This window comes from Onychomys torridus, chromosome 1, assembly GCF_903995425.1.
Source record: "Onychomys torridus chromosome 1, mOncTor1.1, whole genome shotgun sequence".
NCBI classification, from domain to species: Eukaryota; Metazoa; Chordata; class Mammalia; order Rodentia; family Cricetidae; genus Onychomys; species Onychomys torridus.
Window position 1 is genome coordinate 155439166 of NC_050443.1, and position 25914 is coordinate 155465079.

General features: G+C 41.9%; 1 protein-coding gene across 12 annotated transcripts in view; it reads right to left on the bottom strand.

Moving 5' to 3' along the window:
* The window catches only part of Cpeb3 (cytoplasmic polyadenylation element binding protein 3), a 193835-nt gene that overhangs the window by 45924 nt on the left and 121997 nt on the right, over positions 1 to 25914 (bottom strand). For all 12 annotated transcript variants that reach the window (XM_036167847.1, XM_036167923.1, XM_036167866.1 and 9 more), the window contains 3 exons: positions 20663 to 20830; positions 18994 to 19083; positions 4397 to 4515 (listed from right to left, as the gene is read on the bottom strand). In XM_036167847.1, the coding sequence (XP_036023740.1) occupies positions 4397 to 4515; positions 18994 to 19083; positions 20663 to 20830 (377 nt within the window). The remainder of the gene's footprint in view (positions 1 to 4396; positions 4516 to 18993; positions 19084 to 20662; positions 20831 to 25914) is intronic.

The following is a 25914-nucleotide window of genomic DNA, read 5'->3' on the forward strand; positions in this document are numbered from 1 at the left end:
AGAGTAAGTTGGAGAGTGATGAAGAAAGATTTTCAACATTGATCTACATCTCCTTATGTATGCAAACACACACAAATGAAAACATACTATATACATGCATGCACTCACACATACACATGAAAAACAAAAGGAAAGTAAATAAATAAATAAATATGAAGGGCAGAAGAAAAGCAAAAAAGGTAAGGTTAGGGAAAAATTGAAGCTAGACTGGGAAGGTCTTAACTCTCAGGCAAAAAAAATCTGGACTGTGTCTGTAACCAAAAAAGAATGACTAAAGGTGTCTGAAATTCCACTGATAGGCACATAAAGTAGATCAAGAGTGGCTGGAATGACAGAATTAAGAACTGAAACAATGGGCCAGTGAGCTGGTTTAGCAGGTAAAAGCACTTAACCACCCACCCAGATGACCTGAGTTCCACTGAAGGGCTGACATGGTGGAAGGAGAGAGCCAGTTCCACAGGGTTGTTCTCCAGCTTCCACATGTTCCCCATATACATACACACATGCACACATAAGAAGTCAGTTAAAATTTAATTAAAAAAAAAACTGAAACAGTAAGCAGCATCTAATTCCAGTTTCCTGGCCTCTATTATTTTTTTCACTGATTTTTGTTTTTCAATTTTTAAGTGGATGGCCATGTTATCTGAGCAAAAATCCAAAACCTAACCTACATAAATACACATCAGCTTGGTAATACAGTTTAAATTCCCTTCTATGTGATTCTTGTTCCATTAACTCTGGTCAATCTGTTCTAGAAGCAAGGATCATTGGACGTGGTAGCGCATGTCTTTAGTCCCACTACTTGGGAGGCAGAGGCAGGTAGATCTCTGAATTTGAGGTCAGGCTGATCTACAGATCTAGTCTAGGTCAACCCCAGTGCTCAGACAGATCAATACTCATTTAACGTCTCCTTTCTTCTCTCCAGTCACCAGCTAGCTCTGTGGGGCTCATCCAGGTCTCCTTCCTGCTCTAGAGTTAGTTGTCTGAATCTTCAGGTTCTGTCTATTTATATTTTATCACCTTCCTGGAAGGGACCACTGTTCAAACATCCATCTACTTCCCTGGAAGCACAGACATCATCGTCTGTAGTCTTTGGGCCGACAACACAATACAGAGACTTATTAATTATGAAAGCTTGGCCTTAGCTTAGGCTTGTCTCATCTAGTCTTATAACTTAAATTATCCCATTCGTATTTATCTACGTTCTGCCATGTGGCGTTATCTTTTTTCCATCACTCACCTCCTGTTTCCTCTCCATGTCCAGCCGGCAAATCATGCACCTAGATTCCCCCTGAGTGTGTCTGTCTGTCTGTCTCTCTCTCTCTGTGCCCCCACCCCCAGAAGTCCTGCCTATTCTTTCCTGCCTAGCTACTGGCTATTTAACTCCTTATTAAGCCAATCAGAAGGCCCCTTAGGCAGAGACACATCTTTACACAACTATCATCTGCTGGGGCGTCGAGGACTGATGAATGGTGGAGCTCCTCTCTCTGCAGGGAGAAAAGGAGTTACAGGTCTCGAAGCTACAACAGCTCCTGCTCTTGCCGGTCCTTCTTTCCTTTTTGGGACAAAAGAGTCAAAACAATCAGGCAATAAACACAGTCCTCTCTGTTACCTTTCAGGACCAAAGCCTGAACAGAACAATCCATGTGAATCATTTAATGGCAAGAAATCACTGAACAAAATCACCTATCTAATATGCCCTAAAACCCATTAGTTTGGGATTGACTTGAGTTCAAAAGGCACATGATCCTGGACAAGATAGCTTAGAGCAGACTTCACTACGGGCTTCTGCACTGGGAAAACAATCTGAATAACTTGATGCACTTAACTGGAAGATGGATTTGATCTGAGGAAAAGGAATAAATAAGGACAAAGGGTAAAAAAAAATCTTCAAGGTAACTTTTGGAACCTGATATATTTCCAAGAAGAAATATAAGGAGTCAGAAAGAACTAAACATCACTGCCAGGGCACTGGGATTCTGAAGGCAGAGCATGAATGCTAGCCAACTTAAGACATGGAACAAAGAGGAACCACACTGAGAAAGCCTGGTGAATGAGCTCCTGAGGCTGAGCTTGCCTATTTCCAAGGGACTTATTGACTCTGAAGGTTGATTCTGGCTCTCACTTTCTGTGGGACATCCACATGAGCTGGGACACGCACGAGCCAGGAGAGAGGCAGGACAAAATGAAGCTGGGAGCAGCAGAGGGAAGAAAGCTAATGCCAAGAAAGAGGCTGCAAAACTGGAGACAAAAGGTCTGGGACCTAACGTGAGATGCACTTCATTCAAATTAGAGTATCATCAGGGAGGGATTTTCCTCCTGTGTTTCGTCCAAACTATTAATGCTGGAAACCCTGAGTGTATCTGGGTCAATGAAACATGTTTTTGATAATCACCATCAGAACTCATCACTCTGCAGTGAAACAACTCTTCCAGCTCAGAAAAGGCAAACTTCGATCAGGTAGGAATGTGAAGCCACAGTGAGCGTCAATTTCCCATAGACATTGCCAGTAGGGAAGACTGCACTAATGATTCTCCAAGTCCCTAAAGTCCAGAGCAGTGCAGGTGCATAGAGTGCAACCAACCACTCAAAAGCACTGGAGCTATCTTCACTCACCTATGTTTGCAGCCACCAGCTTGCTCCCCTCTCAAGAGACATCTTGTCTAGGTGAGGGTCCCCTACCAGATGCCATCTCCTTCCTTCCCCTACAGAGCCAGTGATATGGAACTCCTGAGTCCTGAGCCCATCTCATCTCCTCATCTCAATTCTACAGTTTGTTCACTATTGTGGACGCAATCACATCATCATGTACCTCTATCCCTCTGCCTTTTTACATATAAAATGTATTTCTAGTCCTCTCCTATGGTGCATGGCCAATCCTACCATAACCCTTCCTAGCTCACTCGCACTGAATGAAAGGTGCAGGGCATCTCTGCGGACTGATTGTTAAGACAAATTGCTAAATTTGGTAGAAACTTTTTACCCTTACACAACTCTAAAAGACTTAAGTAATTTCAGGTTTATTTATTCAGATGGAGTATTACATGCTCTTCCTAACAGCAAGTCCCCATGTCTCCCACACCATGCACATACCTTTTAAATAAAGCTCAAAGTTATTAAAGGTCCCCTACTCTTTTCCTCACCTACTGTTTCCCAGTCCATAGAGCCACAGTATCCAACACTGTCATTATTGTTATAAAAATTTGGCAGTGGTTCAAGAACTTAACAATTCTTAAAAAGTGATACTTTCATAATGGCTAAAATCCTTACTTCTTTTTCTGTATTGATCTTTCTGCCATGACTCAATAACCCCATTCCGTACTAATTTCCTCTTCTACTTCTATACTCATTCCCTCCTTATAGGTGACCAAGTCTCAGCGGCATTCTTCTGCAAGTCGGAAACCCTGTTCTTCCCAGCAGGTGTGGCCTGAGCTGAGCTCTAGCTGTGCTGTCCTCAATTATAGCACTATGCAGGACTGATAGCACCAAAGAATTATATCTGCACAAGTACCCACTCTCTATTGAGTGCTTCTACATTCATTTTTCTCTCAACAACCCACGTTAGAATGACTATTCTTCCCATTTTCTAGTTGAGAAAACCACAATTCACCAAGGATAGGATGGATGACTTGCTCAGAACCAAGCAGATATTTAAATATTAAATAATAAAGTTAAGACTCAAACTTGGAATTTCTACACCTAAGCCAACTCTTTGCAGATGCAGTTCTAAGAACATACTTAATCAACCAAGTGACCCCCTGTATCTCTGATGGAAGTCTGTGGTGGTTGTTCTAGGCCCTAGATAATTACTTCAGCCCTTGTCCACTCCATATCACTGTTTTTACTATTTCCCACTCTAGGCGCAAGCCTATCCCACCCATTTGTTTACAGTTTCAGTGCCATGCTCTCTGTCCTGCCCTTCTCCTGTCCTGCTGAAACTGTCCATTTAGTGTGACCTGTTGGCCCACCCACCAGGTAGCCGTGGATACAACCCAACATAAAGGCTTACATTTAGGGACATATAAACATTACCAATTATGATATCTTAAAAATAAATTCCCCCTGTCCTTGATCTGAAATAATGACAGAAAAGAGCTGTCAAAGCCACTAAGAGCATTGTTCATCTCAATTTAGGGTTTCCAAAGAGGAGTTAGCTTACCAAGCTGTAAGTGGGTATCAAGGACACATTTGTTTACCTATGGTCCCAAAAGTGTAAGATGAACTGTGAATACTTTTTAATTAACTTCTCATCACTAGCAACAGTCCCAGCTCTACACAGCAAGGTCAATCCAGGTAAGAGGCTCCTAAATGAAGCATTTCCATGAAGAGGAGGAGGAACAGCTAGCCAACTGCATATGTGCTCTGGGAAAGTAGAAGTTGGCTACTTATCACTTACCGGTTTATCCTTGATGGTGGGGCTGGACACACACAGGTACAGTTTCCCATCCTCTTCTAGGCAGGCATCTATCAAAGCTTGCACTGAGCTCTCTTCCTGGAACAGCAGGAAAGCATAGCCTTGGGGAGAACAAAACAAAGGATGGAAGAAATCAGTACTTCAACCTCAAAGCAACAGTGAAAATATTATCTATTACAGCAGGAGGCTGAAGCAGGAGGCTTGCCATGTGTGCTAACCTGAGCTACACAAGGAGCTACAGACTAGGCTACAGGTTAAGAAACCTTCGGCTTCATTGTTAATAAGTTCTTAATAAACCCTGGATATTCAAATGGGGCAAATGGACTTGAGACCCCCTTGTGCTAGGCACTAAGTTTGGTGCACACAAACAATTATCTTGCTTAATTAAATCACGTGCTACTGTGATGGCTGGGTGGTCTAACATCACTTTGTTTAATTTTCATAACTACTCAAGGAAGCAAATTCAAACACCTCTGTAGAATTTCCACAAAATAGGTCTTGACATCACTCTGAAGACAGGCAGACTCCGAATGATGCAAGGACAAACAGCCAGAAAATAAGCATCATCTGTATCCGCCAAGCAAGAGCCTTCACTCATGCACAGCAGGGGAGGGTCCTGGAAATACTGTGCTGAGTGGAAGGAGCCAGAGAGGCAAATCAAGACACAAACAAACAAAACCAAAAAAATAAAAACAGATTAATGGCTACCTGTAACTAGAGAGCAGGGGAAATACAGTTTCTTTTTGAGATAAAAAATTTTTTCTAAAATGATCCTAGTGACTGATGGTTGTACAAGTCTGTGAATAAACAGAAAACTATTTAATAATACATATTAAATTGATGAACTGTATACTATGTGAATTATAGTTCCTCAAAGCTGCTGTTTATGTGTTTCCACATGTCACTGCTGCTGTTTCCCCAAGGAATTACAATCTCCAAATGTCAATTTTTTTTCTGCTTAAAGTTTTAAAAGATTTTTCTAATCCCTTCTTTGTAAACTCGTATCTGTGTACTATGTGTTTTAATGGTATTTGCCTCCCTGTCCTCCCTCCAACGCCCCACACAGCTTATGTCCCCTCCTCCCTCCTCTTCTTCCTCCTTCCTATCCTCCTTCCTCCCTCCCTTCCCTTCTTCCTCTTCCTCCACTTCTTTTCTGAATTTCCACCCCCAGCCAGGGGTGGGGCTTTGTGAGATCCTCCCTAGTCTGTGCTGGAATTTGGACTGTCTTATCAAGGTGTGCAGGTGACCAAAGCTGTGGAGTTCATGAGTACAAAGGCCACGTCATATCCCAGAAGACAGCAGTTCACAGTGCTCCTCTCCAGCCTTTGGCTTTTACATTCTTCCTGGATGGTGTTCTCTGAGCCCCGGGGTTGGGAGGGGGAGGATTTTGATATAGATGTCCCATCTACGGGGAGTAGTTATGGCCACTTACTATCTTCACTTTGACCAGCAGACATCAATATTAACTGGAGGGATTTCCATGAACATAGCTGGGGGTGGGGTTGTTTTGTTTTCCTTTTTTTAAAATGGTGTATGTGATTTCTTATTGAGACAGAGTCTGACTATTTCAGGCTGGCCTAGAACTGGTTGTGTAACTCTGGTTAGCCTTAAACTGGACATCTTCCATCTTTCTGGAGAGTCGGGATGACAAGCATGGACCTTTACATCTTGCTTGCAACATAATTTTACATTGACATGCAATAATTATACAAATTTGTGGTACCACATGATGGTAATTTGATGCACGAATACAATGCATAGTGACCCAATTCTGATAATTAGTGCCTCTCTCAAACGTTTATTTTATTGTGTTGGGAGATCCAAACACTTCTCTTCCAGCTCCTTTTTCTTATTAAAGGAGAACTGCCTTTATGATCATCTTGTCTATGGGTCACTGGAATGATGATTAGTTCTGGATTAGGAGTCAGGAGGTCTGGATCCAGGTGTGAGTCAGTCCTAACATTTTCTAACAGTTAATAATGACTATGGATGACACCATGCACGGACACAGGCTCTGTGCTTCCCACTCATTCCATCTTCCTGGCCTGTGAGGCAGGCACCTTCTAAAACTGTTTCACAGTTCAGTGAATTGTATGGACTGATTAAGTGGCTGGTGTGAGGTCATAAGTGGTGGAACCATGAACTTTAATAATAAACATTTCTGATTCTCTTCACATCTTTTTTTCCTAAACAATGAAGAAAACATCTGTCCTTTTCATCTTACAGTGATATTAACCTGTGAGATAATATTTGTAAAGATGCCTTGTAAAAGGGAGTACCACCCGAGTGTTGACTCTATTTCATGCATTTTTTATTATTTTGAATTATGTATGGGATGTGTATCTGCATGTGAGTAGGTGCACATGAGTGCAGCAGCCTGAGGAGGCCAGGGGTGTTGTATTCCCTGAAGTGAGAGTTACAAGTGGTTGTGAGCCTCCTGATGTGTGTTCTGGGAATTGAACTTGGGTCCTCTGAAAGAACAGCAAATGCTCTTAACCACTAAGCCACCTCTCCAGCCCCCATTTCTAATCATTTATGATGTGTTTAAAATTAAAATTGAACTGTTGTATATGATCTCATAAAAATTTGAATCCGGGTTGGGGATTTAGCTCAGTGGTAGAGCACTTGCCTAGCAAGCACAAGGCCCTGGGTTCGATCTTTAGCTCCTCCCCCACCCCCAAAAAAAAGAAAAAAGAAAAAAAATTAGAATCCAAGTGAATCCAAGAAATGCCAAGTACTATTTTCTACTTGGCACTTACAAAGTATTTGGCCAGTAAATGAAAGTATTCTAGATATGGAGAAAAGCCTAAAATAAAATCACTTGATGGACTGAACAGTGTTAAACAATGAAGTGACTAGATGCCTGCTTTCAAATAGCCATTTCCACCAAGAAAGAACTGACAGGTATGCTTTTTACCTACCAGTTTTAATAATACCCTTTAATAAAAGCCAACTATACCTATAAATATTGTTTCTATAATCATAAGTTTGATGGCAAGTTCTATTAGTTTGAATTTTTTTGTTTTGTTTTAGCCAAAAATTCTCCATTACCTCTTGTGCTCTGAGCCAGTAACAGACACAAGTTCATAAAATGTCTCCGGTTTCAGTAATGGTGACTGAGGTGTGTGTGGGGGGCTTCGAAGACATGGTGAACCAAGGCAAGCCCTCAGCTCAGAGCCAGTCTGAAGGATGAGAGGTGGGCCCTGGAGGAACTTGTGCCCACTGCCACTGTCATGACCCTGGGTTACATACAGAAGAGCAAGAATGAAATTCCTAGCTTCCCACTGGAGGAGTAGGCTGGCACCTGGAGGGATTTTAGACAAACATGGACTGGCAGTGCAATTTCCTTAAGGAGAAAGAACAGGAAGGCATAGGGCACGATTCCATATTATTTGCCTAGGTTTTAGAAGGGTAAATTTAATTAAAAGGACTTTTTCTTTTAATGCCTGAGAACATACTAAGAATCACCTCTAAAATGTTCTTGGTTGCTTTTTAAACACAAAGCTTCCTAAGGTCTTAAATATGCTTTCATATTATAATTTTAAGTATTTGATCCCCATATCAATAACAATTATTACCAAGCTTACTATTGTGACTACCAGGCCTTGGGTGTTCAAAACATCCTAGGAACTTGGCTAAGCAGCATATTTGTTGGCTCATCTCATCTCACAGGTTTCATGGGGTAAAAACAGTTGTCATGATCACCGTTTCACAGATGAGGAATTTATGGGAATTCTCAGATTCAAAGCTAGAGGCTGAATTGAGTTAAAAGATAGGCCAGATCTGGAAACTCTCACAGTTCGTTATCCATTATCAACACTGTCTCATCTAAAAATAACAAGACAAAATGTCACTAAGGACATTGTTACCCATTATCAACACTGTCTAATCTAAATATAACAAGATAAAAATGTCACTAAGGACACGCCCTTAACATTTTTTTCTTTTACATGAGAATGAGCACTGCTCTGGCCCAAAGTCAGAATGGGCTGCTTTAAGGCCAGTGGCCGCTACACAAGTTACAAAGAACTATTTACTACTTGTTCACAGACAATGCCTTTACAGAGATGGAAGGAAATTATTTAATCTCTTTTTCAAGGAATTGATTTACATGGTGCTTGAGCTGAACACATACGAAAATAAAAAACATAAACTCACTAAGTCTCTAAGAAATACTAAGCTAAAAGATGTTATCTTTGGACACATATTGAGCCTGCACAAAGGCCAGATTTGCTCCTCTCTAAGGTAATGCCTGCCACTAGAACAGAACTCAAGCTCTGCTGAGGCTTCCTATTCCATGAGGACATCAAGGCCACCCCTTACAACAGGCATGTCCTACCCATTTAGTTAGTTGCTTTTGTGGATTTCTGGACAGATGTCACATACAAAGACCATGACAACATTCAACAGCTCATCTCTTTTCTGACATTAGTAGGTCTGGAAATGGCCATCTTCTGGGTCTCTCTCTCTCTAGTTCAGGGCAGTAGACTCCTTGGCCCTGAAATCTTTAGTCTCTGCAGACATTATGTACTATTTAATCTCAGCCTGGACTTTTTCTTTGGCCTGTTTCAGACTCCAGCTCTTTCATTGGGAATATCAGATAGCCTAGAGCAACTGGTTGATACCCTCAGCAACTAACTGACCATGGCTGCCAGGCCTTGGAGGCCCAGGAAAATTTCCTAAATCCAAGCAATGGTCCCTTGTAGCAGCTGACCCACTGCCCATGACCTGTACCTGCCTTTAAGATGTTATTGGTGATTTACATGTTTCAAGTAATAGCCATAAACGAGAAAAACAAATTCCCATGTATGGGGCTATGTCCTGGTTTGTATTCATAAAATGGTGGCCAACAAACATATAGGCTTCTGATCAAGTCAGAGCAACCCTGGAAAGATAGGCCCAAGATAGGTCCAAGCCTTGAGTAGGTGGGCAGAGAACTATCACCTCACAAAATCCAAGCTCCCTAGAGCAATCTGAAGGGCACCTCAGCCTGAGCTCCCTGCGTTGTCAGATTTTTTTTTTTTTTTTTTTTTTTTTAATGACACAAGCAGTCTGTTTCAAAGATTCTCTCTGACCTTGAATGTCAGGTCAGAGAACTTACCTGGTTTGCCTCAGGAGGTTTGTCTTTGGATTAATTTAAAGAGAACCAAAAATATCTAAGAGGTGCAAAGCATGATGGTAGGCATTGGTTCTACAAAGATGAATAACAGTGAAGAAGGATCCTGCCCTGGAGAAACTGAGATTTACGGCATCTGTTTATAAGGACGTAAATAAACGACTATCAACAAGGAAAGTGTGGTGCTGTAGGTATGTCCTACAGAACACCAGTAAGAAACTGCAGTAGATTTGGCCAAGCCAGACAACGTACAGAGTGGAAGCCAGATCTAGCTGGAGAGGACTATTTTTCTAAGAAGCAAGGCCATTCCAAGTTTGGGGAGGAGCAGGCCATGGCATGGACAGGCCATATTCAGACTTGTGTGTAAAGGAGCAAGTGAGTCATAAGTGAGAACATGGGGTTGGAGCATGTCAATCATCCTACCTGTCCCTGACTGCTGCCTAGACCACTGAAGAACTAGGGCTCTCCTTTATTTTTCCTGTTGGACTAGAAAACCTGAACTCCAAAATGTTTTGAACTCTTATGTGCCCAAGGTACAGGAACTTATATTATACATTAATATGCAATGAGGTCATGGGGGCAAGTAGAGAACTCTCACCTAGAAATAGTATATTAGGGGATGGAGAGATGGCTCAGCAGGTAAGAGCACTTGCTGCTCTTCCAGAGGACTGGAATTCTGTTCCCAGCACCTAGGGTGGCTCACAGTCACCTGTAACTCCAGCTCCAGGGAATCCAATGACCTCATAGGTACATACATGTGGTATACATACATACAAATTGAAAAAAAAAAACATTAAGTCCTTAAAAATAAGAAATAGTGCATTAAAAAGCTAAAGTATCAGTTTAAAAAACATTCTTAAAAACTGAACTTCAAACTGGAGTGATGGCTCTGTGGTTGAGAGCACTGGCTGATTTTCCAGAGGATCCATGTTCAATTCCCAGCACCCACATGGCAGCTCACTCCAGTTCCAGGGGATCTGATACTTTCACACAGACATGCAGGCAAAACACCAATGAATATAAAATAAAAATAAATAATTACAAAATTAAACCTCAAAGAGAGAAGAGAGATTATTTTCAGTAAGGAAGAGCTGATAGAGAAATCACGTTCTGAATACAGAGGCAGACTTCATGCTCACACAGGGAAAACACCAGGAGGGCTCCAGGGGAAGAAACTAGCCCACACTCAGTGTACACACGACTCTGCAAATGGACTTGCTCACATTCTGGGATTCCTAAACATGCCCCTTGGAGTCAGAACCAGATTTCTTTGTCTATATTTACTACCTAGAACTGAGACACACATTAGCTCCAGCCCATTTTCTGCTTCCTACTACACTAATAACTGCTTCTCTGTGGGCTGGCTGTGAGTGGGAAAGGGTAGGAGTAGTTGGGAATGAACAAGAAAACAAGTCAACTGAGAAGCACCCCCAGAATGAAGACTGGCAGTGTACTTTCTGCAGTCCGGGGAAGGGACCTGGAGAGTTAGGTTCAAAGCTCTGTTTATGTAATCACACGTGCTCTGTACAATGAGGGCCTTGTGAAGTCTGCCAGTCTGTCTGTTCAAGTCACTGTTAGTTCTAATAAGCACCTCAGCAGGGAAAACTGCAAGCAGGGAGTGCAGAAGAAACAGACCAAACCAGTTGGGTGATTTTTATTGTTGCTAAGTATTACATTTTTATGGAGTGCATGCTATTTCATACCTAACAAGCCTCAGACTTGTGCTGGGGCTTTTGTGCATGGTCTCATGTAATCTGGAAAACCCGAGACACTAGCTCATGAGTTCGTGAGGTTCAGAGATTAAATTCCTTAGTGTTAAATGTCACCCAGCTAGGAACTTGTTGGCACCCTCCCCGCTGAGTCTGGACGCCTGACGTTTATCCTCTACTCATTGCTCTTCCCTCATCCTCAGACAACTGTCAGATGTTTTACCAGGGACACTTCCCTCAGTTGTGGCCTCAGGCCTAAGTCTAACACTCTAAATTCTCCTTTCCTCTGGAGTTTAATGTCCTCAGATTAGTTCTTGATTCTACTGACGACACATTTTCTCCCTATGACAGTTTCCCCTCTTTAAGACTATGGACACCTACTCTATTTGAGAGAAAACTCAAGTTGACGGTCAGTGTTCAATAATTTTAATCAGTTTTTCATAACTCTTCCCTCTTCCCTCCTCCTCCTCCTGCTCCTCCTCCTCTCCCCATGTGTATATGCGTGCAAGCGTGCGAGTGTGCTTGGAAGGCAGAGGTCAACTTTGGGTGGCTTCTGGTGTGCCTGAAGTGTGCTGATTGGGCCAAGCAGGCTGCCCAGCAGGCCCTAGGAATCCCGTCTCCACCCTTCTCATGCAGGGATGACAAGCATCTGCCGCCATACTTGACCTTTCTATGTGGTTTCTGCAGACAGCTAACAGGTACTTGCAAGTACTTGCCCAGCAAGTACTTCAGCAACTGAGCCAGCCCTCTAGCTCCAGTTTCCCATTTCCAGTCTTTTTCCTCAATATACGCTTTCTTGGTCACACTTCCAGCCTTGGTCCTATCTAAACCCTGTCAATAAATCCAGACCAAAGCTAAAACATCCTCTCTCCTTCACCTGCCAAATTTGCATTTCATTTCAGTTTCTGAAATGTGCTCTTTTCCAAACAAAGTCCTCAATGGGAGTCCTTACGGTTTCCTGGATTAAGCACATGCCTGCCCTTTCTTAGAACCTTTGCCTGGGTACAGCGTGTACACTGTGACCTCGTGCACTGTCTCTCATTTCTGGAGTTGCTCAAGCTTTGTCCTGTGGCTTATCTGCTCCGAAAGCTGTTCTCTTTCCTGTACAGTTCCCCAAGCTATAAACGCTTCATGCGAACCAAGTTCACAGCTCGACTTCAGTACAGTGCTGAGAAGACAGGTGTTTAATAAAACAGTCTAAGTGGGAATATAGTATGATCTCGAAAGTAAAAATAGAAGCTGCTCCATCTGTCTAAACAGGACAAGACAAAAACCATCTCAGTACAGTACAGTGCAATTTCCATGTTTTCACAGAAAAATCACTCCCTGGAATGAAAACTGCAAGTAGATAAAATATTAAAATATATTCAAAGTTCACCAGAGTGTTAGCACTATCAGCCAAGACCTACATTTATGAAAGGAAAATAAAAGGATATTACTCAAAGTATTTATTATAGAGTGTGAAAGAGTAACTACATGCTAAAGCCACTAGGCTTCCCAACTGATCCATTTACATAACCCAGAAGGCGGAAAACTTGGACTCAGAGACAAGAGCAACACCGACTTGTTTCCATTCAAATTACCGACAAGGAGAAAAATGAATGTGATGTTTGCAAACTGTTCTTTCCAAAGTCAGATTTTAGACAAACCAACAAAAAATGAAATAGTGCTACACTCCAGCCTACTACAGCTCCCCAACATCCTGTGTCTGCCCGTCTTGTCCCCCAAACAGTCATCTCTTTAGCTGGCTCAAAGTGGATCTGAGTCCACGTGGCCTGCCTTCTGCCAGGCTCACAACCCATGGCAGTGTTACATAAACCATCACAACTGCATGCCTTATCTCAAGGTCAGCAGGTAAGCCAGCTTGATAGCACAGAAAAGCTCTGGATGGCAGCTGAAACAGCCACTCAGAAGCTAGAGAGATGGCTCTATGCTAAAGAGCACCAGCTGCTCTTTCTAGGGGGCTTGGGTTTGATTCTAAGTACCCACATGCCAGCTGACAACTGTCAGGTAGCCTGGCACTAGGCACACATGTCATGCATGGACATACATGCACAGACACACATGTGGACAAATACCCCCACACATAAAATAGTATAAAAAATATATGCTAAAACAAAAGACACATATACTTTTCTGACAGTGGAAGGGAGTCATCACAAGGGTCATCCTATATTTGCTGAATACCTGGTTCTACTCCTGTATACCTGGCATGCACTGGACCTACACCCTGGCTTGACAAAGCTAGCATCAGCTGTCCAAGGAAACTGTGGATTGAACCCTCCTTCATCACTGGAAGGTTTCAGAGGCATCTCTTGACCAACTTCTGAGACTGGGCGTTGCTATGTTTGCCCCAGAAGCCTCTGCCAACACTGGAGTTCAGCTGCTCTCCATGGCTAGGTCCTCTGCAAGGCTCCTCAGGCTCCATGCCCCCCTCCCAAGGGGTGAGATTATAGTAGTCTCTGGAGCAGGTGCCTCATGCAGAACCAGGACAGACAGTCCAGGGTGGGGAGGCATTCTACCCAAGACACTGAAAGAGGGTACACTAAACATCTATCACTATGTTTGCTGTGCCAAGTTATCTTCCTAGATGTAACATTCACAACCCTGGCTCAAGGAAGAACAAGTGAGCTGTTCCTTTATTAAGCAGTCAAGGAATCCAGGGCTCTACCTTGAGGATAACTTACATTATAGCTAAGTCTTAAAATACAAACTGGACTAATCACATTCCCCCTCTGGAATTCAACTAGAAATACAGAAACATTTGAGCTGACTCATGGTGGAAGACAGCAATGGAGAATTAGCTCCCAGTGTTCACATTTCAGCTCCATGGCACCTGCTCACATCAAAGCTCCTCTTCTCTTCAGATTCTCTTGTCACTTACAGCCACACCCCTGCACTGAGGTAGCACTGTAACATCTGTGATCTGCCCAGTCTAAAACTTTACGACAAAGCAGCTCATCCAGAACCATAAACGGTGAGGTATCACCAAGGAGGCAGAGTCTTATAGCTAAACTATAGATAAAAGGCAACTCAGACCTTCTCCAAGCCTGAGAAATCTCTTTAGAAATATTCAAGCTTTTGTGAGAATGACAGACGAGGGTTCAGAAAAAGACAAGGACTACTTTGGTCTTCAAGCAGCTATGAAAAGGTATATTGAGTCATACAGTTTAAATTACTAATTTCTATATGAATTATAGCCTTAGAAAGAACATAATTTATCAAATTATATAGTCAAAGTACATCTCTTCTAAGCAAAAATGAATGAAAAAAATCTCTTCCTTTATTTCTCAGGTAAAATAATATTAACTATTGATCTCTCAGGTTCAAGTCTAATAAAAGCTATGTGCACTAATGAAAAGATGCTTCTAGAACCTGATGGACTTCTACTCTCTGAGCAAGTAATGAGCCTGTTCATCAACTCGCAAAGCTGTGGCTCATTCATCTAAAAAGTATTCAAGGGAAAATGTGCCAGGCATGAAGGTGCTTGGTGCAAAGCAGTGAACTAGGCAGGAAGAATCTCCCTGCTCTTACACTCTCGTTTGGAAAACAGAAACAGGGACTTCAAAGAAAAATAACTTGAAGGTAAGAAAGAAATATGAGGAGAAGGGGAGTGGAGGGCTTAGGGGTAGCTACTCTAGATACAGAAGTCAAGACAGACAGCCATTTTTGTCAAGGTGACATCTGAGCAGAGACCTGAGGGAAAAAAGGGAGCATCCCATCCAGAAATCTGGGGGAAGTTGAGACAAAAAGAAGTCCCGTTGCTCTAGGAGGACTTTGCTGTTCAGTTGAAGGGACAGCAGGGTTGGGCAAAGTGGATTATATCTGTAATGCAAGTACTAAAGAAAATCAGGACATCAAGGTCACCCTGAGCTCCTGCATGAGACTCTAAGATAAGCAGTGATGGTAGCAGGCAACCAAGATTCAGCCAATCGGGTCTTAGAGAAAAAACAATGAACCGTTTCAGGCACATGATTCATACCAATGTGGCCCCTGGCTTCTGCAGAGGTCCATTATATACCAAACCAAGAAGCAAAAAGGTGAGTTCACAGAGCAATGCACCGTTTATCTGACTGGGAACTCAAGAGGAAACGTGCTGCAGATGTCCAAATTAGCATAAACTTCACAAAGAGAAGCCCTGTGACATCAAATTCGGAGTCATTAAGATTTTCATCTCTAGTTAAGTAGCTTCTAATTTAGCCTAAAGAAAACAACGTGAAAGAAAAGGGAACAGGCAAGAATACATGAACGTAAGTATTATTACTAATGGTCTAAATGGCCAGCAAGTCAATAAATTAGGCATGGAATAGGTGAGGCAGCCACCAAAAGCCATTAGACACTTGTGGGGAGAAGAGATCAAAATGAGAACACAAGACTGCATCTTAGCTATTATGCCCCCAGCCCTGTATGCATACATGCATATATACCATATACACGCACGCGCACATACACGCTCACATGAATGCACACACAGGCATAAAGCCTACCAGGAAACAAAAAGATGTTTTATTCATTTATTATTTGTTTGTTTGTTTGTTTAAGGCCAGTGTGGGATACATGAGATCCTGTCTGGTGGAGGGTGGAAGGGAAGCTTTAAATTCTAAGATCAGGATGTTTTGGCTCAAATCCCAGTCCTACCTATGGCGTTTGACAAACCACTCTCCTCCGAGCTTATTGCTGCTTCTATAATATGGGAATAATATGGTATTATGGTGGGTTGAATGAAAATGGCCCCCACGGGCTCATATGTTTGAATGTTTGTTACTCGGTTAATGGAAATGTTTGGAAAGGATTAGGAGGTATGGCCCTGTTGGAGTAGGTGTGGCTTTGTAGGTGTGTCACCAGGGGTGGGCTTTGAGGTTTCAAAAGCCCACACCAGGCCATCTCTCTCTACCTGCTGCTTGTGGATCAGGTATAAGCTCTCAGCCTAATTAATTGCCTGACTGTATGCTCGCTGCCATGATGATTATGAACCCTCTGAAACTGTAAGCAAGGCCCCAATTAAATGTTTTCTTTTATAAGGTGCCTTGGCCATGGTGTCTCTTCACACCAATGGAACAGTAAGACAGGTGCCTAACCTGAAAAATTGGGATGATTAAATGAGATTATGAACAAAAAATAGAGACCTATTGCCTGTCTCACAGGAAACATCAGCTAACCTAAATAATATGATCACACTGCCTCTTGCACTTTCTGCCTTTGTTCTCCTACCTATCTCCAGAGGTCAGGATTTCTCACAGCCCACAGAAATCTCTTCTTCTGGATGCCTAGAACAATTCTGCTCCCTTGGTATGGACTACAAATTATCCTACAGTTTAATAGAAATACCATCATTCACAATACCATGCAGGAGCTGTTGTAAGCACAAGAATTTATTCCTTTGAATCCTCAAGCTCACAGAGACCCGCCTGCCTCTGTCTCCCAAGTGCTGGGATTAAAGGCATGTGCACCACATCTGGTTACATTTGTATTTTTAAGTCCCTTTGAGAAAGTACATGGAATCCTCAATTTGACCTCATAAGACAAAGTTCAGTGGTTCATGTCTGTAATTGAAGGTCATCCTCAGCTACATACTAAGTTCAAGTCTAACCCGAGATACTTCAGCCTATGTAAAAATAAAAATCATTAGCATAAAAGACATTTTTACAAAAAATCAAATATCTAAGAGGTATTGGCAAAAGTATACATTTCACAAAATAAGAAAATCAATGTGATAGAAGAGAGGAAAGAATTGCCCCCAAAGTGCTATTTTTAATCATAAAACTGGCAAAAATGAAAAAGGAATAATTTCCTTAACTCTCAACAAGACTGAGTTTTGTAAACCAAGTTACTAACACAATGAGAACAGAAATTCACCCAAGAAGATAATGATTAAACTGTAAATCAGGGCCATCGCCCACTGTACAAAAGGCCCAGAGTTCAATCCCCTGAACCTCTTTCCATGCAAAGAAAGTTCAAAAGGAAAAAAATAAAAATAAAAAATATGAAAACATGAGAATACCCACGGAAGCATAAATTATGAGCAAAAACAACTTAAATACCATCAACAGACTTGAATAAATAAACTATGCTCATTAATGATAATATAGGTCTGTTACAGAAATATGTTAATATTGTTGGGGGGAAATGTATATAATAAAACAGCATACATAATATCGTAATGCACATATGTAAAATTTAAAATTCCATGCTAATCTACATATTAATAAGAAGGATATTTAGTAAAATATACATAATGGTTATCTCTCACAGACATAAATTTGGGATAATTATAGGAACATACCCATATACATATTTAGTATCCTTTTATTTTCCAATGATCATCTAACAACTTTATGCCAGTATGGTTTCATAAACATCTCAGTATAACTGTTTTTACAACTATCACTCTTAGAAATACCTTTCATGTGTGTCATTTTATAAAATGTATGACATGTAGTATACTGTAGTGAACACATTCACTCACTGATAAAATGCTAGACCACAAGTATGTACAACCATGCCTGACCTAAAAAAATATTTACGTATACATCTTTAAATAGTATAGTTCATGTATCACAAAGTAGGGAACACATTCTTCCATTGAAATTAATTAGTATAATGATTTTAATCTCTTCTGATGAACTTCAAATGTAAACTTCAAAATGTAAAAATTTTCTGAGTAGACATGGTTGTCTACTTGAGAGGCCAAGGCAAGAATATCCTGAGTTTACTGCCAGCCTGGAATACAACATGAAGTAGGCCCTATCTTAAAAACAACAACAACCACACCCTCAACACACACACACACACACACACACACACACACACACACACACACACACCAAAACTGAAATAAATAACAGAAGATATTAAAAGCAACTTGCAACCCTCTAGTGGTAACTTTCTTTCATGGGTTATAGAGTGAGGAAGAAGGCAGGTGAGAAAGAAACCTAATGAACTGGACATAACAGGAAGCCAGCAACTTTCCCTCACTTAAACTGGAGTTTGATTCCAGCACAGGGCACAGGAAAGACAATGACGCTGACTTCATCATCTCATGATGAGCAATGTTACACAGTAATAGATCACGAGTCATTTTCTAAGATGAATGGCATCCCCGAAACACGGGCTGCAGAAGATAACAGAGGAAAGCAAATCCATTCTCTAACCCAAAGTACTGGACTCTACAGAAACACAAATGCTGAGCAAGAAGGCAATATACTGTGTCCCCTCAGAGCTTAGTGGAGGACTCCCACCAGTTAGGAGAAGCAAGATGCTGTGAAGGATCCCTTGCTGTTAGTTCTCTACCTCCCAACAGGCCAAGGCCAAGCCTCTTACCATATAGCTGTGGATAACCAGCAAACCACATAAAGTCATTCTCTAGCCACCAGCTTTCCCAAGTTCCAGGATTGTTTACTTAAAAGGAAAAAACCCACATGGCTATAAGGGATACAAAGAAAAACTTTTAAATTTTACCATTGCTGACATTTCTCAAAACCCTAGGTTTTCCCCCTCATGAAACAATCAACTTAGTAAAAATCTCCTCTGTAACAGACTTACAAAATCTTACTGCTAATAAAAGCAGAGTTATCAGACACAGTGTACTCCTGGGGAGGCATCTCTAGGTGACACTCACACATAATGGTGATCAGTGTTATTTTACTTAGGGAAAGGAGTCAACAGCTATTTCAAGACTGTGAGAATGCCTTATACGGAGCTGTCAGGCAGCCTGGCCTCTGACAGACAGGGTGATGCCTTGAGTCCATTATTACCTTTAGGAGGGAAGTATGACTTGCTCTCTGCTTTATGAGGCCAGTCTACCACGAGAGGTCCAAACCTGCGGAAGCTGGCAGTGATCTCATCTGAAAAACAAAGAAGGAGTTCAGCAAAATGGAAACCCCCTGCAATCATAAGAAACATAAAATACATCTTTTTACTTTAAAGATGTTTTGAGGGCCCCCTCCTTTTGCATTTATTTTCTTTTTAGAGCTTTTCTGAAGTATCTCTACAAAAGTAAAATCTACAAAGTGAAATGCCATCAACTAGGGAGTACATATGGTTATTAGCTTCTAACCACAAAAAAATGTTTCTAACACTAATTCTTTTCCTTTTATTACCAATAAACTTAATAAGAAAATCTAATACTAGCCAAGGTGATCTTTATGTCAAGCCAAACAGGAGAATCCAAAAATGGGGATGTTTCTCTATTTTTAGAAAAAAGGTAAAGATGCAGAAAATGTTGCAAATATAATTTCATGGACAGGAGAAATGGCTTAGTGCATAAAGGCCCATGCCATGAAGACTGATGACCTGAGTTCAACCCCTAGAGCTCACATGGTAGCAAAACAAATTATCCTCTGTGCTGTGGAATGCACACCACTCCCCCAAATAAATAAATGCTAACTGAAAAGCTAGTCAGGGGTGGTGGTGCACGCCTTTAATCCCAGCACTTGGGAGGCACAGCCAGGTGGATCTCTATGAGAGGAGGCCAGCCTGGTCTACAGAGCAAGATCAAAATTACACAGAGAAACCCTGTCTCGAAAACAAAAGAAAAGAAAAGATATACATATAATCATTTGTACAGAATTTCTAGGATTATAAATAATTCTAATGATGAGGAACAGGACAACAAAGTAGATGACTCTATTTGGTGATGTAAAAGGGTTAAAAGTCAATTGTCTCTCCTATATCTCCATGCTGCCTTCTTTACTGAGATGAGACTTTATTTGCAGCTCAATAATTTTATCTCTTTCTTTTGACTTTTGACTTAAGAAGACTGTGACCTTGTAACTCCTTGGAAGTAGGTTGTCATTCTATCAGCAATGGCAAGAAATTTATCCTAAAGAAAATCTAGGGGCTGGAGAGAAGGCTCAGAGGTTAAGAGCACTGACTGCTCTTCCAGAGGTCCTGATTTCAATTCCCAGCAACTACATGGTGGCTCACAACCATCTGTAATACGATCTTGTGCCCTCTTCTGGCTTGCAGGAATACATGCAGGCAGAATACTGTAAACATAATAAAATAAATCTTTTAAAAAAAAGAAAGTCTAATTGACAATATTAACACAGATATGAGGACAGCTAGAGGAAAACGAGTCTGTGGCCATCAACAACTTGAATGTAGTAAGTCTAAAACTATTTTTAGCACCCCAACACACGTCATGAAAGGCTTAAAGAAACCATGACCTATTTAGATTAATATTAGAGCTGCATTGACCAAGCAAGCCAGCCAGTGTTAGGAAGATTTCCATAGCACATCCAAAGCCTATGCGAACTAGAGTAGTTTTTTAAGTTAACTTTGTCACCATTTAATTTCATTTACACATTCAATGTGTGTTTATTGATGTTGGCCTGGAAAAGAGTCAGGGTCTGAGCACAATGCACAAATGCACGATGCATAACAGTTAGCTCTGGTAAAGTTCTTAATGAATGCATGCGGTACCTTCGTCGATGTCAGGAGGAAGACCTCCAACAAACACCTTTCTAGAGTAGCGTTCTACTCGTTCACCATTTTGACATCGAGTGGGAGAACTTAAGCCAGATGATAAAGCCTGATCGCCATGGCTGTCATCCAAGAAGGCGTCTTCAAAGGGAAAGAGAGAAGACCGACCTGAAACAAAGCAGCAGTTCCCACAATCAGAATGGCTTCCCTAGCAAACAAGGCTGTATCAGATGCCCATTGTACCAGATGAAGCACACAAAACACAATGTACCCTGAGGTACAGCTTTTCCAAGAGAATCCTTCATCTGAAGATCATTAAGGACAGCCATGTTTACATACAACACTGAAATGACTGGAATAGTACCTAGGGAGGAAACATCAAAACTGCATGCTTTCCTTGATAATTGCATTCATACAGTCCCCATCGCAGCCAGTAAGTGTGTCTCCTCAGGAGGAGACGCTCACACACAAGCCTCAGCCCTCACGGAGGAGCTGTTGGCAGTCGACAGACAGCTGCATGGGGAGGGAGAAGCATCTTTCTTTGGGGTGTGTCCACCCATATTAATATGGGCAGCACTAGATGGACTCTATTGAGTGGGAAAAGGTCAAATAAAATTGGGAGGGGCATGTGCTGGGGGTTCTGGAGGAGTAGAAGGAGGGATAAGATCAAAAAACATTTTATACATATACGACATTCTCAAAGAATAAATAAAATATTATGTTACTAAAAGAATATATCTATAGGTTAGTTTTTCCTTTCTTCAATCTTTTTTGTTTGTTTGTTTTGTTTTTTGTTTTTTGGTTTTTTTTTTCCGAGACAGGGTTTCTCTGTAGCTTTAGAGGCTGACCTGGAGCTCGCTTTGTAGACTAGGCTGGCCTCGAACTCACAGAGATCCACCTGCCTCTGCCTCCCAAGTGCTGGGATTACAGGCATGTGCCACCACTGCCCAGCTCTTCAATCATTTTTGAAGTACACAGGACAAGCAATATTTATTTATTTATTTATTTCCCCAGATCTTTATCTGCTCTTGATGGTGACCCCAGGGGTATAGTTGTAAAGGCTGGCCCTGATGACAGAAGCTAATGATGTCTCTTCTAATAGCAGGGCCAATGATGCTTTTCCTAACATGCAAACATACTCCAATTTGAAAACAGGCACATGCAATAGTATTGGGCAGGATGTACAAATGAAAACACTAAATCAAGACGTGTTAGTATAGCATGGCTATAACTATGACTATTAATTACTCTATTAACATTATTATTCTACACTGTATTGTATTTTAATCATTCAACAAAACAAAACAAAACAAAAAGCAGAACATGGTGGCACATGGATTTAATCATAAATGGGAAAGCCCATGGGAAGTCATAAGCAGGAAGATCTCTGTGAGTTAAGAGCAGCCTGGCCTACACAGTGAGTTCCAGGTCAGTTAGGGCTATAGTGATGCTATCTCTCAGAAAAACAAACAACAAGAAAATTCCCATGGAATTTTTTTCCTTTTGTTTATTTGAGACAAGATCCTTCTGTGTAGCTTTGGCTATCTAGGAACTCAATACGTAGACCAAGCTGGCCTCAAATTCATAGAGATCTAACTGCTCCTGGATCCCTAATGCTAGGATATGAGATGTGAGCCACCATGACTGGCAATTATTTTCAATTGGGCATTTCGAAACAAATCCCAAATTAAAAAATAATTTTTCTTGTTTGAGTCTGTGAGTTCCTGGTAAAACTTTCCACTAGGTTCTACTGTCTTGAGCACTCCAGCTTTAGAGGAAGGTGGGAAGAAGGAACAGAGAAGAGAGAGAGGATAAGGAAAAGGATGAGGGGAGGAGGAGGAAGAGGAGAGAAAGCAGAAGAAAGGGAGGGATGTCGGGAGGAGAAGAAACAGCAGCAGGAAGAATAAAGGAAGAAAGCAGAAGTCCATCTCTAAGAGAAACCACAGACTTTTAAGGAAATAAGCACATGAAAGAACCCTCCCATTTATTCATCCTCTTTATTTCCCTGAAACCTAGGTTCTGTATAACAATAGCCAACATTCAAAAACAGAATATAAATAGCCTTAGAAAAATGGTGGATATTTCTTTTACCAAAAAGTAAAAACATTGCTAATACAATCATGTTATAGTATGTGTAACTCGGTGGTGCAGGAAAGGTACCGTTTTGAAGTTTGGAGTTAAGAAATCAAAGGGCCAGGAGTGGGGCTGGTGAGACAGCCAAGCGTTTATTCTGCTCTTCCCAGTGGAGCTCCAGAGACACAGAAAGTTGGTATCATCTGCCCTACCTTCTTCCTGTCTGGCGGGAACAACAATAGGCAGTAAACTGTTGTCCCTTGGTGTTTGTTTTGATCACTGGGAGTAAAAGAAACAGATCTGCCTCAACTACAGACAAGGTGAGCTTCCCACAGACATTTTCTGACAGCAACCAGGTAAACCTGCCATGCAGTCCACACTCTGAACCTCAAGTTCACATCAGCAGTTCCTACAGAATGTCCATTCCCACCTCTTCACTTCAGCACAGGAACTATGAGATGGGCCAAAGACAAGAGCTGGTGGAGAAGAGGCGGGAATGGAAGCTTCATGTGCTGTGGTCTGCCCTACCCTCATGAGAAAGCAAAATGCTGCTCTGTAATGAAAAAGCATTAACTTACTCCCAGCATTATCCAGAACTAAGATAACAGAAGCCTTTAACTCAGTGGAAACTACTTGAGGGGAAATGTATCCCTCTCCCAAGAGCAGCTAAGAACCTCCAGACAAAGTAATCCCAGTCTAATGAGGGAGCAGGCAAGCACACAGGTGACTATGAAACAGTAGGTTCTGAGGAAGCCAAGAGACAGTGTGACCCTCCTGTGGTTTGCAAGAGGGCAGATTGCAGCATAATTTTGTGGAGTGGGGTGGGAGTGAAAAGACCAAAGACCCACAGAGAAAATAGCTTCATAAAAGCTCCTGATCTTTCATTTATATCTGCTCCTCTCCAGCATTCCTTAAAATGTCAACACAAAGGCCATCTGGGAGATGGTTCAGTGGGTAGAGGTCAGAGCCTGAGCCCCTGTATAGACGCCTGGTGGGCACAGTGTCCCACCTGTAACCCTAGCACGTGGGAAGCAGAGACAGGGGATCCTAGAGCAAGCTGGGCCGCTGGACTAGCACAATCAGGAAGCTCTGGGCTCTAGTTATGTAAAGTTCAAGGTGGAGAAGAATAATCAAGGAAGGCAGCTAACATTAACCTTCCAAGAACCTGCACACATGTACACACACATCCGCACACACATGAGTTCACATACTGCACATTCCCTACACAAGTAGAAAACAAAGACCTTTTATATATACCTGATGCAATCTAGAAGTTTAGTATTTAGCCTGGATATCTTTTCCTCCCCCTTTCTCCCTCCCTCCCTCCCTCCTTCCCTCCCTCCCTTTCCCCCATATCAAATCTATTTCTCACTAAATTCTACCAATTCAATATTCAAATACAATTTTACTTTAATTCCCGTCCATCACCAGTGCTGTGGATATCGCTCTGTACAAATAAAATGCTGTTTGGCCAGTGGCTAGGCAGGAAGTATAGGCGGGACAAGAGAGAAGAGGATTCTGGGAAGTAGAAGGTTGGAGGGGAGACACCGCCAGCCGCCGCCATGAAAAGCAACATGTAAAGACACTGGTAAGCCACAAGCCATGTGGCAAAGTATAGATTAATAGAAATGGGTTAATTTAAGATAGAAAAAGTAGATAACAAGAAGCCTGCCACGGCCATACAGTTTGTAAACAATGTAAGTTTCTGTGTGTTTACTTGGTTGGGTCTGAGCATCTATGGGCCTGGTGGGTGAGAGAGATTTGTCCTGTGGGCCAGGCAGGAAAACTCCAACTACACACCAGCTCTAACGCCCTGTCCTTATCTCATGGTCTGCAGAGCTGCAGAAAACCTTTCCCTACTCATTTCTACCTAGGATTCAACAATGCTTTCTAAGGAAGGGGGGAGGGAGGCAAGGAGGGAAAACCTGAAGTAGCGATTTTCCAACATTAATCTGAACACATGACCACACCCTCCACTCCTGACTTCAAAAGCTCCCAATGACCTTCCACTGTCTCTTGGATAAAGTACAAAAACAATCACTGTGTTACAACCAAGTCCCCAACACAGAGGCTGCCACTCCTTGCTGAGTAACCTCTCTAATCACAGAGTTCCTTTGGGTTTCCTGATTCTTCCTCCTTGTCACGGGTGCTAAGGACACAGTGTTCTGCTAACCTCTAAGCATTCCTTTCTCCAGTCACAGTTAAGTCTTTAAAAAAAAAAGAATTGGATTTATTTACTTGTATGAGTGTTTTGTCTACATGTATGTAAATGGCACCACACATGTGCCCTGGCACCCACAGAGGCCAGAGTATTGCACCAGAGCCCCTGGAACGATAGATAGTTGTGAGCCACCACGTGGGTCCTGGGAATCAAACCCAGGTCCTCTGCAAGAGCAGACAGTGCTTTTAACTGCTGGGCCATCTCTCCCACCCCATAGTTAATCCTTAATTCTTTCAGTCTCAGCTGCCATCTTCTTGTATGGAACTGTATGTACTGACCCTTTAGATTGGGTATGCTTCTACCCATGCAAGACATCCCGTGCTTCTCCCTCCCTTGTCCCCAGTTAACACCATAGCATTTCTTGAGCATATGTTTCCCCAACCAATTACACTGCAATTACCATTAGGGTAGGGACCACATTAATCTGCAGCATTGTATCTGGGGACCCAAAATATGGTAAATGTCAGGCAACACCTAAGGAGCAAAACTGTGTGCAAAGCCCCAGTAATCCCAGCACTTGGGGGAATGAGGAAGGAGGATCAGGAGTTCAAGGCTTGCCTGGATTACTTTAGCGAATTCTGGACTATATTATGAGACTATCTCAAAAGAAAACAGTATGTACAAAGACAGGCATGCCTCTGTGAGCATACATTCAATGAGCATAACACAGGGATCTGGTTACACTATGCAAGATTATAGTTTATACTTAGTATTAAAACCAATTTCCCTCCTCCCAAATACAATACTTCATTCTAATACTGGCCTTTTCTTCTTTTCTTTTCTTTTTTCTTTTTTTTAATTTAAAGATAGGCTCTCAGCTAGGTGGTGGTGGCACACGCCTTTAATCCCAGCACTCTAGAGGCAGAGACAGGTGGCTCTCTGTGAGTTCAAAGCCAGTCTGGTCTACAGAGCAAGTTCCAGGACAGCCAGGGCTACACACAGAGAGAAACCCTGTCTT